Raw genomic sequence first — 15,484 nt, forward strand, 5'->3', positions numbered from 1 at the left:
TCATCTGATGATTAAAAAGTATAATTCAGATGAAAGGAAAAGGACGATGTAGGTATTTCTAGATATGTTTATGAGCGTCATCTGCAAATAATTAGCAGTACCATGAGAATCCCTTCCTCAATGCAAACTAAATAGATGTAAATGCAAAAAAATGTAAAAATAAAAAAAACACATCAAGTGATGTGCATCCACATGTCATTTTGCCAAATTATACAAGTTAGATGTGGAACATGGGCGTGTACTGTTCCAATTGAAGTACATCTTTAATTCCATATTCATTTTTGACATTTTAAACTATTGCTTCACAAAAAAATAAATCACATTCAGAGGTGTGTAGTACAGCACATGTGTGTGTCTGTTTGTGTATGTGTGTGTTTATTTACAAGCAAAGACTAACAGAAAATATTTAAACAATAAATACATATTAATACATTTCACAAATATACAAAATAGTAAAAGAGCCCTACAAACACATTTACTAAAACGTAATATAAACATTAAAACAATTAAAAAAAATAAACATTACTACATATAGAAACAATTACGAAATAATAATATAAATTTTAATTAATCAATATTAGAAAAAAATGTTTGATTCCAGATATAGTAGATATAGTACTCTACTACAGGCTAAGCAACAGTAGGTCAAGTGTTGAACTACAGAGATGTTACATTTACTATTGCTACACCAGTATAAGCAACAGTACGGAAAGTGATGAACTCTAAAACGGTTCATTTTAATACTCCCACTCCAGTCTGAGCAACAGTAGGGAAAGTGTTGGACTTCAGAGGGGATGAATTAGCTAGTCCCACTCCGCTATAAGCAACAGCAAGAAAAGTGTTAAGAAAAGTGTTGGGCTTCAGAGGGTTTCAAATACTATACTCAATCCAGTCAAAACGACAGTAGTGAAGTTGTTGGCCTTTGGAGTTGTTACATTTACAATTCTAATTCCAGTCCAAACAACAGTAGCAAAAGTGTTAGAATTTGGAGAGAATAGATTTGATGTTCAAAAACAAGTCTGAGCTTTCCGACCGATATCATAATAGGGCCCATATGTTATGTTATGTTATGTTTAATCCTTTTATAGCGCGCAATAGCTACTCCAAAGAGTGCCCCAGCGCGGAGCCAAGCAGGGAGAGACAACAAAAGTGAATGACTACGGGAACAGATGTGTTTTTAGTAGTTTCTTGAAGCAAAGCGGGTCTTGAGTGTTACGCAGAAAAAATAGAAGAGCATTCCAAGCCTGGGAGGCTTTAACAGGGAGCGAACCGCCGGTCCCCCCCCCACCTTAGACCGGGAGAAGCTCGGCGCTATAGCCTACAGAAGAGCTGAAGAGCGCAATACTCTAGACGGTACGTAGAAGGAAAACCGCCTCTGCAGATAGATGGGACCCAGATTGTAAAGGGCCCTGTGGGCAATTACCAAAGCTTTAAATTTGACCCTCTCCACCATGGGCAACCAATGCAGGGCGCGAAGATGAACACGTACACTACTTCTTCTGGCGATTCCAAGAAGCAGCCTTGCGGCCGCATTCTGGATCACTTGCAGTTTATTCATGGAGTAGCCAGGTATGCCAACATACAGGGCATTAGCATAGTCCAAACGAGACAAAACTAACGCCCGAATAACCGTTTCCTTGGCAGACCTTGGGAGGAGAGGGAGAAAACTCCTAAGTGTCTTAAGAAGACCAAAACAAAAGCCTGAGATCTTATTCACCTGGACAGAGAATGAGAGATTATCCTCAAACCAAACTCCTAGGTTTTTTGCGAGTTTCCCATTCGATGAAGGAGTGGGGAAATCAGGGGGCCAGATCCTACTTCTAAAATCCGAGGGGAAGTTGCACTTGAGTTGAGCTCTAGCACGCCACCCAAATACCAAAGACAAACACTTCTGCACAGGCAGAACTGAATCTTCACCCTTGCCCCATGTAAAAAGGAGCTGGGTGTCATCAGCATAAGCTATCACCTTAGCCCCCAACTCCTCGGCCAAAAAGACCAAAGGGGTAACATAGATGTTAAAAAGAAGGGGGCTAAGGGAAGAGCCCTGGGGAACACCTGTAGAGACCTCCTGCAAGGACGAGGCCGCCGGTGGCAGCCAAACCTGTTGGACTCGCCCCTCCAGGAAAGACCTCAACCAGGCCAAGGCCAACCCAGAGACCCCAATCTCTGAGAGGCGGGTAAGCAGCTTGGAGTGCGGCACCGTGTCAAAAGCCGCTGACAGATCAAGCATAACCAAAGCTGCTCTGCCACCAGCGTCTAAGCAATCCCGGATTGCTTCAGAGATCTCAACTAGCGCTGTCTCCGTGCTGTAGGAAGCCCGAAATCCAGACTGAGCTGCATGCAAAGCATCAGATTTTTCCACAAACTCAGTGAGTTGTCTGGTCACTACCTTCTCACAGACTTTGGCTAAGCTGGGAAGAAGAGAAATTGGGTGATAGTTCCCGGGAATCGAGGGGTCAAGAGTAGGCTTCTTCAATAAAGGAAGGATTTTGGCCTGGTTCCACAACAGTGGAACACGAGCCTCACCAAGGGAGGCATTAATAATAGCGTTAACCTCGGGGTTAATGATCTCCGCTACTGCTGCCAGCAGTCTTGTTGAGCAGGGATCCGAGGGAGAACCAGACTTTAGGCTCTTGAGTATTTTCAAAGAACTGGCGAGATCCACAGGGGAAAAAGCTAACAATGCGTGTTTTGGAGTACCCTGTGGTGGCACAGTCGGCCGATTACCCGCAGGAGAGTCCGCACACGGAGTAAAAGTCTGCTGGATCAAACGGATTTTGTCAAGGACGAAACTAGAAAGGGTGTTGCACCAGCCAACCGTGGTCGGGCAAATACAGTTTAGAGCAGCAGAAGACGTGAAACTCTGAACTATATGGAAAATCTCCTTAGTATCGTTGCGAGCCTGCTCGATGCGGTCTGTAAAATATTGTCTTTTGGCCTGAAAAATGGCTGAGTAATAGATTTTTTGTCTTCCCCTCAGAGCAGCCTTAGCCAGAGGACAATAGCCGCAGCGACGCCAGATCCGTTCAAGCTTTTTACATTCCTGTTTGAGCAAGCGCAAATCAGATGAAAACCAGGGATTCGACGGCGAGACTCTCGAAAATCTAGAAGAGGTGGGAGTAGCAAGCAAAGTCATAGACTTAACTAACCAATTTGTGAAGCCCACGAGACTCCCCTCAAGATCACCAGTAAGGGTCGGTCTAGAGGCCGCCAAGGCCCCAGCCAATGTGACGGGATCCACCTTTTTATAAGCTGGTTTCCGAGAGATAGATTCCGCCCCACAGATCGGAGCTAGCTTCCAGGAGAAAAAGGTGATAAAATGGTCAGACCACGCAAGGGGCAAAGGGTCCTCCACTAAAATGTTAAAATTAGAACAGATAGGATCAAGGATATGACCGCCCTGATGTGTTGGATGGACAACCCATTGCGACAGTTGGGCAAGCTGAAACATATCTTTAAGGGCAGTGGCATCACTACACGCCCCTTGATCAAGGTGGATATTCAGATCACCTAAAAACAAAAACTGCGAGAAGCGAAGAGCCCTAGTGGTCAGCGCATCGCCCCAAGACTGCAAATCGGAGTGAGCAGAACCAGGGGGGCGATAGATCAGAGTCCCACCCAGCAGAGAATGAGGGGAGAACCTGATACTAAAGTCCAGTGCCTCCCCTGCCCCCCAAGCATGAGTCTCGCCCCTAATAAAATCCCACTTCTCTCTGAATATGACCGCCACTCTACCGCCCCTCCCCTCTAGATGATCAGCCCTAGCAACTTTGTATCCCAAAGGGATGGCCAAAGTGGCAAAAGGGTCAGAGTTAGCATCAAGCCACGTTTCCGTAAGGAACAAAAGGTCCACCGGGCGATCGGTAAGAAGCTCAAATACATCATGGTGATGTTTTTTCAGGGAGCGCACATTGATCAGAGCTGCAGAAATGGCCAGCGACGTATCATGCTTAAGCCGGGGACCTAGAGCGGGTGAGACAACTTGAAGAGCAGCAGGTAGACAGAAGCCACAGGCAGCACAGGCATGCTCCTGGGGCGCCAACAGGTCAAACTGAGAGTGGATGAGACCTGAGGACAGTCTCAAAGCTGCTAGCTCATCCCTACCGTAGGTCAACGCGGCCTGGGCGCCCCTACGCCGACGGGCAGAGTAACTGGCCCTGTCCTCTGCCGGGACGCTGACGGGCGCAGACGGGCTTGCCTTAGGCACGCCTTCGGCGCGCCAGCAGCATACCCGCTGCGCACGTCCGCTGCGCGTCCGCCCCTTGCGCATATTTATAAGCCGGCAGCCAAGAAAGACTAGAGAGCGCACTGCCCAAGATGGCGCCTCTAGATGGCTGACCGGCAAAGCAGGAAGTAGGTTTAGACCCCACAAGACAAACAAAGTTAAATTTCCCCCAGCTGATTCCAACAAGATAAAATGTTTGAGGCAGCTTCACGCACAAGAAAATGATCAAAAACGATTCCTGCCTAGTTTGTTAAAAACACATAAAAATTTCACGAAGCACAAAAGATATATACACAGCTCAGGAATTGAGGTGAGGCAGGCACGAACTGAGTTAAAGTTAAAACCCCTCAAGGCAAGCGCGTCCGCCCCTCGCGCATATTTATAAGACGGCAGCCAAGAAAGACTAGAGAGCGCACTGCCCAAGATGGCGCCTCTAGATGGCTGACCGGCAAAGCAGGAAGGAGGTTTAGCCCCCACAAAACAAACAAAGTTAAATTTCCCCCAGCTGATTCCAACAAGATAAAATGTTTGAGGCAGCTTCATGCACACAAAAATGATCAAAAACGATTCCTGCCTAGTTTGTTAAAAACACAAAATAATCACTTAAAATTACAAACTACATTTTATAAAACAGCTCTACCAACAATACTGTTGGAAATGGTTCTTTCTTCATGGCTACCACAAACCTTTTGTCTTCCTCCTCTCCTTTCTGCTGAATTCTTTTTTTGACTTGACGATTCTGGGCATTTTACCACTGCTTACCAGTGCTAAAGTGCATATGCTCTGTACTCTAAACATGGTAACATTGGCAAATCCACAATTAGCTTATTTATTGAACGTATAGGGATATTAGTTATAAGTAGTAAATTGCACTGTTTGTGCCCAGGGCTTGCAAATTAAATGCTACTAGTAGGCCGGCAGGACTGATTGCTCCACCCACTCAGTAGCCCTTTAAACATGGCTCAGGCCTGGCACTGCAGAGCCTGTGTGTGCAGTTTTAAACTGCCATTTCAACCAAGCAAGTTAAACTACTTGTCAGGCCCAAATCTTTAGTTTTATTACATATACATCATCCTTAATGCAGACCCTAGGTAGTTCCATGGACAGGAAGCAGTGTATTTAAAAAGTAGGACCTGTACGTTCCAGATTTTACAAGTCCTGGTACTGAAATTCTCTTAAATTTGTTTTTCACTACTGCAACGCCTATCTCTCCCATAGGTTAACATTGGGATTGCCTTAAACCCCTTTTAAGTGTAATTTCCAATTGGAAGCAGATGGACATTTGGAGTTTGGTGACTCCGGACTCACAAGTTAAAATCACAAGTTTGATTTTAAATTGTAAATTTTAAAATGGCAATTTTAGAATGTTAGCATGTTCTTACTTTAACCATTCTGAGCCTCTGACTGTCTCTCAATACACATTTGGATTGGGTGAGGACTGGGCTTTGGGCATTCCCTCAAGACAGTCACAAAAAGGTAGAAGGGTGTGAAATTTGCATCCTGATCACCCATCACCAGGTTGCTGGGCCTTCCTAAAGTAGATTGAGAGGGAGTGTTAGACCTGGCATCTTTGGTGTGGTTTCCCCTGACGGTTTACCTCTACCTCCTGTATTTTTGATGCTGTGCTGGATTTCGTTTTTGCTGGTTTAGATGCTTTGGGCACTTTGCCACTGCTGATCAGTGTCAAAGTGCAAGTGCTCCCTAGGTAAATTGTTATTGTAATTGATAATCCATGATTGGCATATTTGTGTTACCAGGAAGTCCCTAGTAAAGTGCACTGAGTGTGCCAGGTGGTGATTCAAATGCTACTAGTTGGGCCTGCAGTAATGATTGTGCCACCCACATGAATAGCCCTAAAATGGTGTCTCAGGCCTGCCACTGCAGTGCCTGTGTGCAGTTGCTAACTGCCATGCTGACTGGGCAAGTGCACCCACTTGCCAGTCCCTAAACCTTCCCTTTTCTGTATATTAGTCACCCCTATGGTAGGCCCATGGGCAGGGTGCATTGTAAGTATAAGGTAGGACAAGCCCTGATGTGTGTGGCATGTCCTAATAGTGAATTACAGCCATTTTCGTTTATCACTATTGCAAGGCTACTGTTCTCCATAGGCCAGAATGGGCAGTTTGATTATTACATTTTATAATCCTAAACTGACTCGGGGAACATGGTAGAAATTCGGGTTTAGTATGCCTGAACTCATAATGATAAAATACATCTTTTAGTGAAGTTGGTTTGAACATTCTGTGTTTGAAAATACCACTTTTAGAAAGTAGGTATTTTCTTGTCTAACCATCCAAACCTGCCTTTGCTAGTCTGAGTATTCCTTGTCTGGAGTTTTGAGTGACAGGGGCTGGGGAATTCCAGGGGGCTGGGGAATTCCCCGAGACAAGGTGAGTCAGCACAGGGTTGAATAGAGAGATCTGCATCTAGATGGGAGGGAGGAGTTGCACCTGGGACCTGCATAGGACAGTGCCTGCCCCCCACAGTGCTGGCTCCACCCCCTGTGGTGCGTCTGATGTTTCTGCCCTGCACTGTGAAAGGAAAGAAGGAGTCATGTACACAGAGTGCTCCAGAACTGGTTTGGACTGGGCAAAGGCCCCACTGCCCTCAGAGGACAAAGGATTTTGAGGTATAAGTATTGGGACCCAGACTACAGAAAATTAGATCATCCTGGAATCAAGAAGGAACCTCTGCCAAGGAGAAAGCTGGAAGACTGAAGAAGAAGGACTGACCTGCTGTAAGGCTGACCTGCAGTTGCTTTGCTGCCAAGGAGAAGGGAAGGACTTTGCTGTGTGCTGTGTCCCCTGGCTTGAAGGAATCTCCAAGGGCCTGAGTAGAGCTGGCCTCCTGTTAAGAAGTCCCAGGAACAAAAGGACTTCACCCCCAGCTTTCCCCTGAACTCTGCTGTGTGAGTTCTGCCCTTCCTAGAGTGCTTGATCCAATTGTGGGGCCTCTGGAAGTTGTGTCTGCTGTTAGGAAGCTGACCAAGAGAAAAGAAGTAAAAGATCTGCAACTTTTTCACGCACCGCCGGCTCAGCGAGAAAATTTCCGTTGCCACGAAGATCGTTGTAGTGCCTGTTGCCGCTGCATCGTCAACGCCGCGTTCATCTTCAGAGCGCATCGCCCCCAGAGCGGGAAGATTCCCATCGCTGCGAGTATCGTTGCAGAGCCTGCGGCCGCTGTGTGAGGTCGTCGCACCGCTCGTTAGCGGGCCGCATTTCGTCGCTGCAAACATCGTTGTAGAGCCATCGAAGATCGTCGCACCGCTCGTTAGCGGGCTGTATTTCGTCGCATCGTGCCTTTGCGAGTAAATTTCTACCAGAGAAGCTACTCCTTGGAATCCATACAAGTATCGCCTCACTCTCCATACAGACCGGATTCGTCACACACGCCCGCTGCGTACAGCGGGGTGGTCGCATCGCCTCCCCAGAGTCTCAGAACTGACGCTGTTGCTTGTTTTTTGAACAAGGAACTTTTATTGCATCACCAGGTACTGTTGGCTAAAATCGACGCTAATGTGGATTATTTTGATGCTAAGCTAAGAACTCTTTTGAAACCATATTCTTGAACTGTGTATGTTGGAATATTATCGTTTTGGTCTTGTGTAGTTTATATAAAAGTACTTTATTTATCTACACTGGTGTGGAGTCCATTTGTGGTGTTTTCACTGTGTTACTGTGAGTGTTGGTACAAATACTTTACACATTGCCTTTGATAAGCCTGTCTGCTCGTGCCAAGCTACCAAGGGGGTGAGCAGGGGTTATCTAAAGAGTGTATCCCCCTTACCCTGACTAGAAGTAAGGGTCCCTATTTGGACAGTGGTACCTAACTCTACCAACTAGAGACCCCCGGATCTAACAGGGAGGAACTGACACTTGCACCTGTATAGGGCTGTTACTTTCCCCACACAAAGAGCAGCATACCCCCTGTAGTATGTCTGGAACCAGGGCAGGAAAGACAGGGGCCGTGTGATCTTCAAAGGCCTTTTTAATCCCTCCCACTTCAAAGGCACATTTGGTATAAGTACTGGACCACGGACACAATCAAATGAGAACTCTACTGGAACCACGGATATTCTGCCTGGAAGAAGAGCTGCTATGCTGTAGAAGGGACAGCCACTTTGGAGCCTGCTCTGCTGTGTTGGTCTGCTGCCTTCTGATTGCTGGGCTACTGGAGGAACTGTCATTTTGTAACTTGCTCTTCTGCATTGGTCTGCAGCCTGCTGCTTCCTGCCTGGGAATGAGAGAGGCTGGACCTGCTCTCTAAGTCCTTGAACCCATATTCTCCAAGGGTTTGAAGCCTTGCCTCCTGTTTTCTGAAGTCTTAGGCACACAAAAGACTTTTATCAACTCTCCTGGTACATCTGGACTCTGCCATCTGTGGGTCCTACCATTGCCTGAGATGCCCCTTCCAGTCCTAGGGCTCAGAAGTGGGTTTTGCATGTGTTTTAACCCTCAAAGTCGACGCATCAGTGACTTTGCGCCGATCAGCACTGATGCATCACCCTCTGTTGCCGGCGCAACGGCTGCTCGACAACAGCATTTTCATCTCCGATATTGCTTGAGGATGACAGCGATCATACCACTAATGTCGTTTGATGGCCGCGGCCTCATGACTCGAAAATGACAACGATTTTATCTCTAAAGCCACTTGATGATGACTCAGCGCCTCCTTGTTTAACAGAGCTTGAAGATGAGGAAGGACACCACTCTGCGTGGCTTGACGGTGACGCAGCAGGCTCTTAACGTCAACACCGGGGTATTTCTTCAGCGGGACCTGTCTCACGAAAAATCTATTTAAATGTAAATTTTAAAAAATCATCTTAGAAACAAAATATCACAAATACAGTTAAATAAATTAACATTTTTACAACAATAATAAAAATAACATTACACATAATTACTAAATGATAAATAACATATAAACCTTAAACAATATGTAAATTATAATATATTTGTATTTTCTTATTAAAACGGAATTGCATTTTAAAGTTAATAAAACATTACAACAATTACTCAATAATGAATACATTACATGATATAAATAAGTAATACATAAGTAATAATCATATAATACTTATTGAATACAAATTGCATTCAATTAAAACACTTTTAATTTAAATTAACTTCCCACCCTCTTCCCCTACAAACCCAGGAACCTGTAGCTAAAATATACCTTAAATAAATCAGTATTGAACTATTTACATATTTAAAATTAAAGAAATAATTAATGAACATTTAAAAATAAATTAACACCGATTTATATTTTTTGTAGCTTAATAAACTTTCCACCCTATACCCTTACAAACCCAACAACATTCTACCAAAATATAAATTAGTATCACTAATAATAAAAATCCATAAACAGTACAATTTCAATTATAAAATCAAAATCCAACACTTTGAAAAAACTTACATCATAAATACACAACTGATAAATTAATTAACAGTAAAAATAAATTAACAATAATTTAGGAATATTTCAAATTTAAATTACTGTAGCCAGCCTGCCCTCATCACGGTCAGCCTGAACTTTGAATTTGAACTGATCCCTTATAATAACCTCAAGTAACCATTTGACCGCTATTGACTTGCAAGCACTTGTTTTGCATTTAATCTTTAAAAATTCATATCTCAAGTTCTACTTATTGTTTTTTTGTTGTTTTGGTCTTGTTTACCTCATAACAATATTCACTATTTTTTTAACTGGTGTGAAATATTTTTGTGGTGTTTTCACTGTTACTTTTTAAGTGTTGAACAAATACCTTACACATTATCCTTTATGTTAAGTCTGACTGCTCTGTGCCAAGCTACCAAAGGGGGAGCATAAACTAACTTAGGGTGCACACCTGACTTACCCTGACCAGAGTGGTGTCTCAACTTGGACATGGTGCATACCCCTGCCAACTAGAGATCCCGGTTCTATATTGCTTACCACTATAGTACTATAAAACAATATTAAATCATTGATATTCTCAAAAACTATCTCGCTAAGCAAAAGACAGATATTCTTGAAAACGATATTTTATACCACATTAATTTTGCATCACAATGCTTTTTTCCTATATTTATGCTTTCTGATATTATGAACTTGATAACACCCAATTAATGAAAGATTCCCTGTCCACTACAAATATCTTTTATTTCATTGGAACTATTTAATAACATTTAGGTGCTTGAACTGAAATCCAGTTCAGCTCCTTCAGCTGAGTTCTATTTTGACATATCTCTAGGTATTTGTGTGGATTTTTATTATCCATGGGCACATATTCCCTGCATCCTTTCAGAAGTTAGTGATTGTTGAGTATATCACTTTCCATTTTGTGACAGCACTGTGCAGCAGGATTGTTTTTTTCTATAATTTACCCAGCTTTCAGGAATCACGCTTGTCAAGTAAACCAAAGGAGTGAAATCAACAGCTAGCAACAATCAATCCAAAAGGTCCAAAAGGATAGTCTTTCTTAAAACACACATAGGTTTGAGCAACAATCAGATTGCATCCTGCTGCAGAAGAAAACAGGATGACATTCATAAAAAATATATACTCAAAAAACTGAGGAAAGATTTGAAGGAATACTTATGGGCAAAATCAAACATTAGAACCGACAAACAAGTAAAAATGCCAAATTACTTTATCTCAATGAACTGTAAAAGGCTTTGATAGTTATTGATCCTCAACCCCCACCCGCCACTGGGATATTGGAATGAGAGTGTCAACCACTAAGACCTGTAATATGTGTATCAGCTGTCACCTTTCTCACCCTTATGTTACACAGTCTCAATAATGTTCTGGATATTTGCTCGTTCAAATTTTTGAGGATAACAGTGTTTTTCAAGCTATTATAAGGCTTGCTCCTTCCCAATTAAAAACATGTAAAAAGATTAGCTTTAATTGAAAGCCAAAAAGTCAACTGTGTCCATATCTCGTTCATTGACTACTTATAAGCAGATTTGCAACACAGCATCAAGAAAGCAACTAAGCCTTAGCAAGAACAATAGTGTAAAAATGTGTGACCATAATTGATATTTCCAATAAAAACTTTACATGATTTCCTCAAATGAAGACCACAGATTTGTGGTGAAAGTTGTTTACTGCACAAAGAAAAGTAAACCTAAAAAACAATTGGTTGTTCTTAAATTGTATATTGTGAAGTGCAAATCTACATTTGTACATTTCTGTTGCTGTCAGCACAGCAGGGAATGTTGTATTCCCCTTGTTTGTCAACATCATAAGGATAACTTCACAAAGGTTTTGCCTCTTGGAATCTGTTGCTTAGTGTTTTTTGGTTAATAATTTACTCCTATTATAATAGACCTATGGTTTCATCTTGAATTAAATCACATAGCATTCACGGGAAAGTCACAGATCAACAACATCCTCCTATTCAAGAAGCAGAAGCAGTAGAGGCAGCAGAAGTAGCAGCAGTATGGTTTCCAGTTTTGCTTCAGGTTATGAGGTTAGTACTGTTTTTTTTTTTAATTCATAATAATGTCTCTGATTATTGGTAATCGTAGTTGATTGAGTCCATCAGTGCCATAGAAGAGTGAGTGGTACAAGTCATGGCAGGGAATAATTGCTAATAGTACATTTTTCTGAGTCATAGAAAAGGAACCATGGACTCAGAGATATAAAAGTTTTTTAATTCTATAAAGCATGTGGTGAGGTGTAGCGTTGCCCATAACCTTTTCAGAGCGGTCAGCTAATGCTAAGTCTCTTACTCCCTCTGCGGGTGGGTTTTGACCTGGCAGGACATTAGATTTGAGGAGCTACTGTACTTGCTCTTCTGAATTATCTGGCCAAGTGGACTGTAAAAGACACACAAGTGATGGACTGTAAGCACTGTATTAACTAAAGTGCCCAGGGAGCGCAACAGAAGTTTGCGCCCATTTGGTGCACTTTCATATTACAGAAGCGGCTGAAGATGCTTGTGCGACCCCTTCTGTAACACCAATAGCACTGGTACAAATAAAGCGCCAGCACTATCTTCAAGGGAGCATGCCCTCACTTCCATGAGGGCGAGCCCCGTGCAAATAAGGGAATCCCTTTGCCTCTGCATCGGTGCCGTATTACCGACATGGGCGCTGAGGCAAAAAAGCCCTCTGGAGGCGCACTGAGAGTGCACCATCTTAAATGTGGTGCACTGTCAGTGAGACCCCTGATGGCAACCATCTGGAGGGTGCCATCTGGATCCCCCAGACATGCCCTTGTAGGCGAGTGCAGTCACTGACTGCACTCCCCTGCAAGGGGATCTCTAATCCCCTTCAAAAGTGCGGGCGAGTTGCTGCCTGCACTGTGAAAACATGGAGCGGCTGTAAGGCAGCCCCTCTGTTTTTCACAGGAATGCGCTGCTCCCAGGACAGCACGAGTTTGCGGCAACCCTGGGGCAGTGCATTCATGGTAATAGGGTGCATTTTCACTGTCTGCGCTCAGCGCACCTTTTTAAAGGTGCGCCCAGCATAAACAATAAAAATGTGCAATTACCATAGTACGGCTCCAGATTTACCTGACTTCTGGTTTCCTTGTGCAAACAGCTCCACATTGCAGTCAGATAAGACACCAAAAAGCACCTTCATTCTGCTAGAAGCTAAATGGGGATGCTGAATTTGCCAATCTTTGTAGGAGAGCTCATCACTCCTTCGATGACAATGGTGCAGGTGAAAAGAGCTCTTCTGATTCTTTTCCAGCAATTTGAGGTTCTTCTTTTTCCAAAAAATGCAACTGAATTCGTGGGTAGGATCTAGTAGGAGCACACTCATGTCCTATTTGTTAATGTTTCAGGCTACTGGTTCATTTTTCAGGCCTTCGAGGCACAGATCGTAGTGTTTCCTGGCAGTTGCCCCATTTCTTCAATAATATGGTATTGCAAAAATAGTGAAGAAGGTAAGTTATAGCTACTAAGTTCCTGAGATACTAATATGCCCCCGGCTCAGTTGCCTGCAAAGATGTCTGTTCTTTCCTCATGGGAAACCAAATACATAGTTATCTGTCATTTAAGAACCACTCAGTGTCTTTAATCTGTACTGATCTCCGAGCGAGCAACAAGCCCTTCCATTTCATGTATATATCTACCAGACAGACAATTGTGGGTAACAATCTAATCTCAGAAGTTCCCAGAGAGATCAATTAGATTCTATGCGAATCATCACATCCCCTGTCCTGGTGCTTCACAAAATACAAATTCTGAAAACAATAACATAGTGGTCATTCATATAATTTGAATTTTTGATCAATGTTTTATTAGCTTCTAACAAGATTAAATATAAGAGCTGCCTCCAAAGGGATTTGAACAAAAAGTTATATTTCAGTTTAGCAGTTAAAATGTATAATATGTGTAGGCCCAATATGCACAATATCTTTGCCCTTTCGGAGTGAGTAATGTTTTATGCTGATTAATGTACAGTCTTTCTATAATACGTGTGTTTGTTTTCTGTTCCCCACAACAATGCTGCCTGGATTTAGAAAAAGAAAGGAGCATATTATCAAGAAACACAGTTAAAATTATCGCCGCGTTAGCGGCAGACAACTGCCGCTAAAAAGCGGCGATAATTTTAACTCCATGCTTGATAATATGCCCCTGAGATCTTTGCAGTACTGAATGTGAGTTTTTGTCTGGTTGCTGGCACAAGGAGGAACAGTTTGGTATCTATAGGCACCCATGTTTCTTTCCCTTGTTTAATTAAGATTTCAGAATGGGCTGTTCTTTTTATCCTTTTTGTTCCTGGATTGTGTCTCTATTGAAGTCTCTGATGAAAACAGCATGTGATGGTTCAAGCAGACTTCGGCCACGTTTTTCTTCCATGAGGTTCTAAGGAAGGGATTACATTGACCAATAATGTCTATAGAACGAATGCATATTACTGCCCAATCTTTTTTTACGCAAACATCACAATTAGTAGCTCAAACTTAAGACGTGTTAATCATACTCGAGTTGGTCTACAGTCTCCTTTAGAGTGAGAATGTGGTTCACGTTTGTTCTAATTAATCATTTGTGTACTCAATCTGAAATTTGGAGAAAAAAACCTTGAGTCAATAAGATTTACAGGGCTGTGTGATTGTCACACTGTGTTTGCCCTTTCTGCACATTGGAACCTTTATAACACTGTCAATGACATGTAAAACCCTGAGTAACTGGCACTGTTCGATGAGATATTCTATCAGCAGATTTGGTACTCCATAATTTTCAATGATTATTATTTCAGCAGTTCTAATTAGGGGGCATATCAGCAACAACTTTATCGCTAAGAGCACTTAGTGCTAGGATAATTATCGCCGGCTAGAGTGGATTTTTATCGCTGAGATAGCGTGCTATTAGCAACGCTTATCTCAAAAGCAATAAAAATCCTAGCGCTAACTGCCAAACGTGAGATTATCCCTGGAAACCCACGAAGTTTGGCGATAGCTTGCTGATAGGGCCTCACATACTTAGCCATGATATTCACCTTCCATAGGATATCATGGCTAAATCAGTTTCAAAGCAGGCATAAGGAAAGTAGCGATAACAGAGGTTATCGCTACTTTTCTTGTCGCTATGCTGCTTTGCGTGAGGCTTGATAATAGGAGAAATGTCGGTTATCCTGGGGAGGAACGCCCACTTTGCATCTCATTAGAGATGCAAAGATGGGCGTTAGGAATTCAGGCGCTAAAGCAAGGTTTCACGCTATAGCGTGACCTTGCTAATATAGCAATAAAATTATCGCCGCTTTTCGGCCCGAAAACGGCCGCCAAAGCGGCGATAATTTTATATCGCCGCCTTGTAGATATGCCTCTAATTTCTTTTCTATGCATTTGAATGAAATGTCCTCTGTTTCCCCAATTGAAAACATATAAGCCCAAACTGGCATTTTCCCAGGAGGGTGGGGGCTGGCTGTGGTGCATGTGGGGACTGGTTTGGTGCTGGGGCTCAGGACAATTCTGGTTGTCAAATGGGCTTTATAAATCAGTTTCAAAAAAGGCTTTGTGCGTGCCAATCAATGATTAGTATCTTCCTGTAATTGGTTTATAGTCCATCAGCCCAACATACAGAGTGTAATTGCCGCCAAGCAATGAGCACTAAATATAGTGTGCTTTTCAAAATGTTGAATGAAATGATGGGATTTACTGTCATAAGAGAGTGGAACGGGCATATATTTTACAGACACATAGCTCTGGCCTCATCAGAGATTGTGGGGTTCTGCCCTACCTCATAGCCTCAACCACCATTAAGTGTAGCTATCAATTGTGCAGGGGATACAGTGGCACCAGGTCCCAGAAGCCTGATGG

The 15,484-nt window shown here is 42.9% G+C and overlaps 1 protein-coding gene across 4 annotated transcripts in view; it reads left to right on the forward strand.

Moving 5' to 3' along the window:
- The window catches only part of LOC146834561 (vitellogenin-1-like), a 977,187-nt gene that overhangs the window by 555,779 nt on the left and 405,924 nt on the right, over positions 1-15,484 (forward strand). For all 4 annotated transcript variants that reach the window (XM_085601961.1, XM_085601964.1, XM_085601963.1 and 1 more), the window contains one exon: positions 11,571-11,681. In XM_085601961.1, the coding sequence (XP_085458087.1) occupies positions 11,571-11,681 (111 nt within the window). The remainder of the gene's footprint in view (positions 1-11,570; positions 11,682-15,484) is intronic.

Source organism: Triturus cristatus, chromosome 4_2 (genome assembly GCF_964204655.1).
Source record: "Triturus cristatus chromosome 4_2, aTriCri1.1, whole genome shotgun sequence".
NCBI classification, from domain to species: Eukaryota; Metazoa; Chordata; class Amphibia; order Caudata; family Salamandridae; genus Triturus; species Triturus cristatus.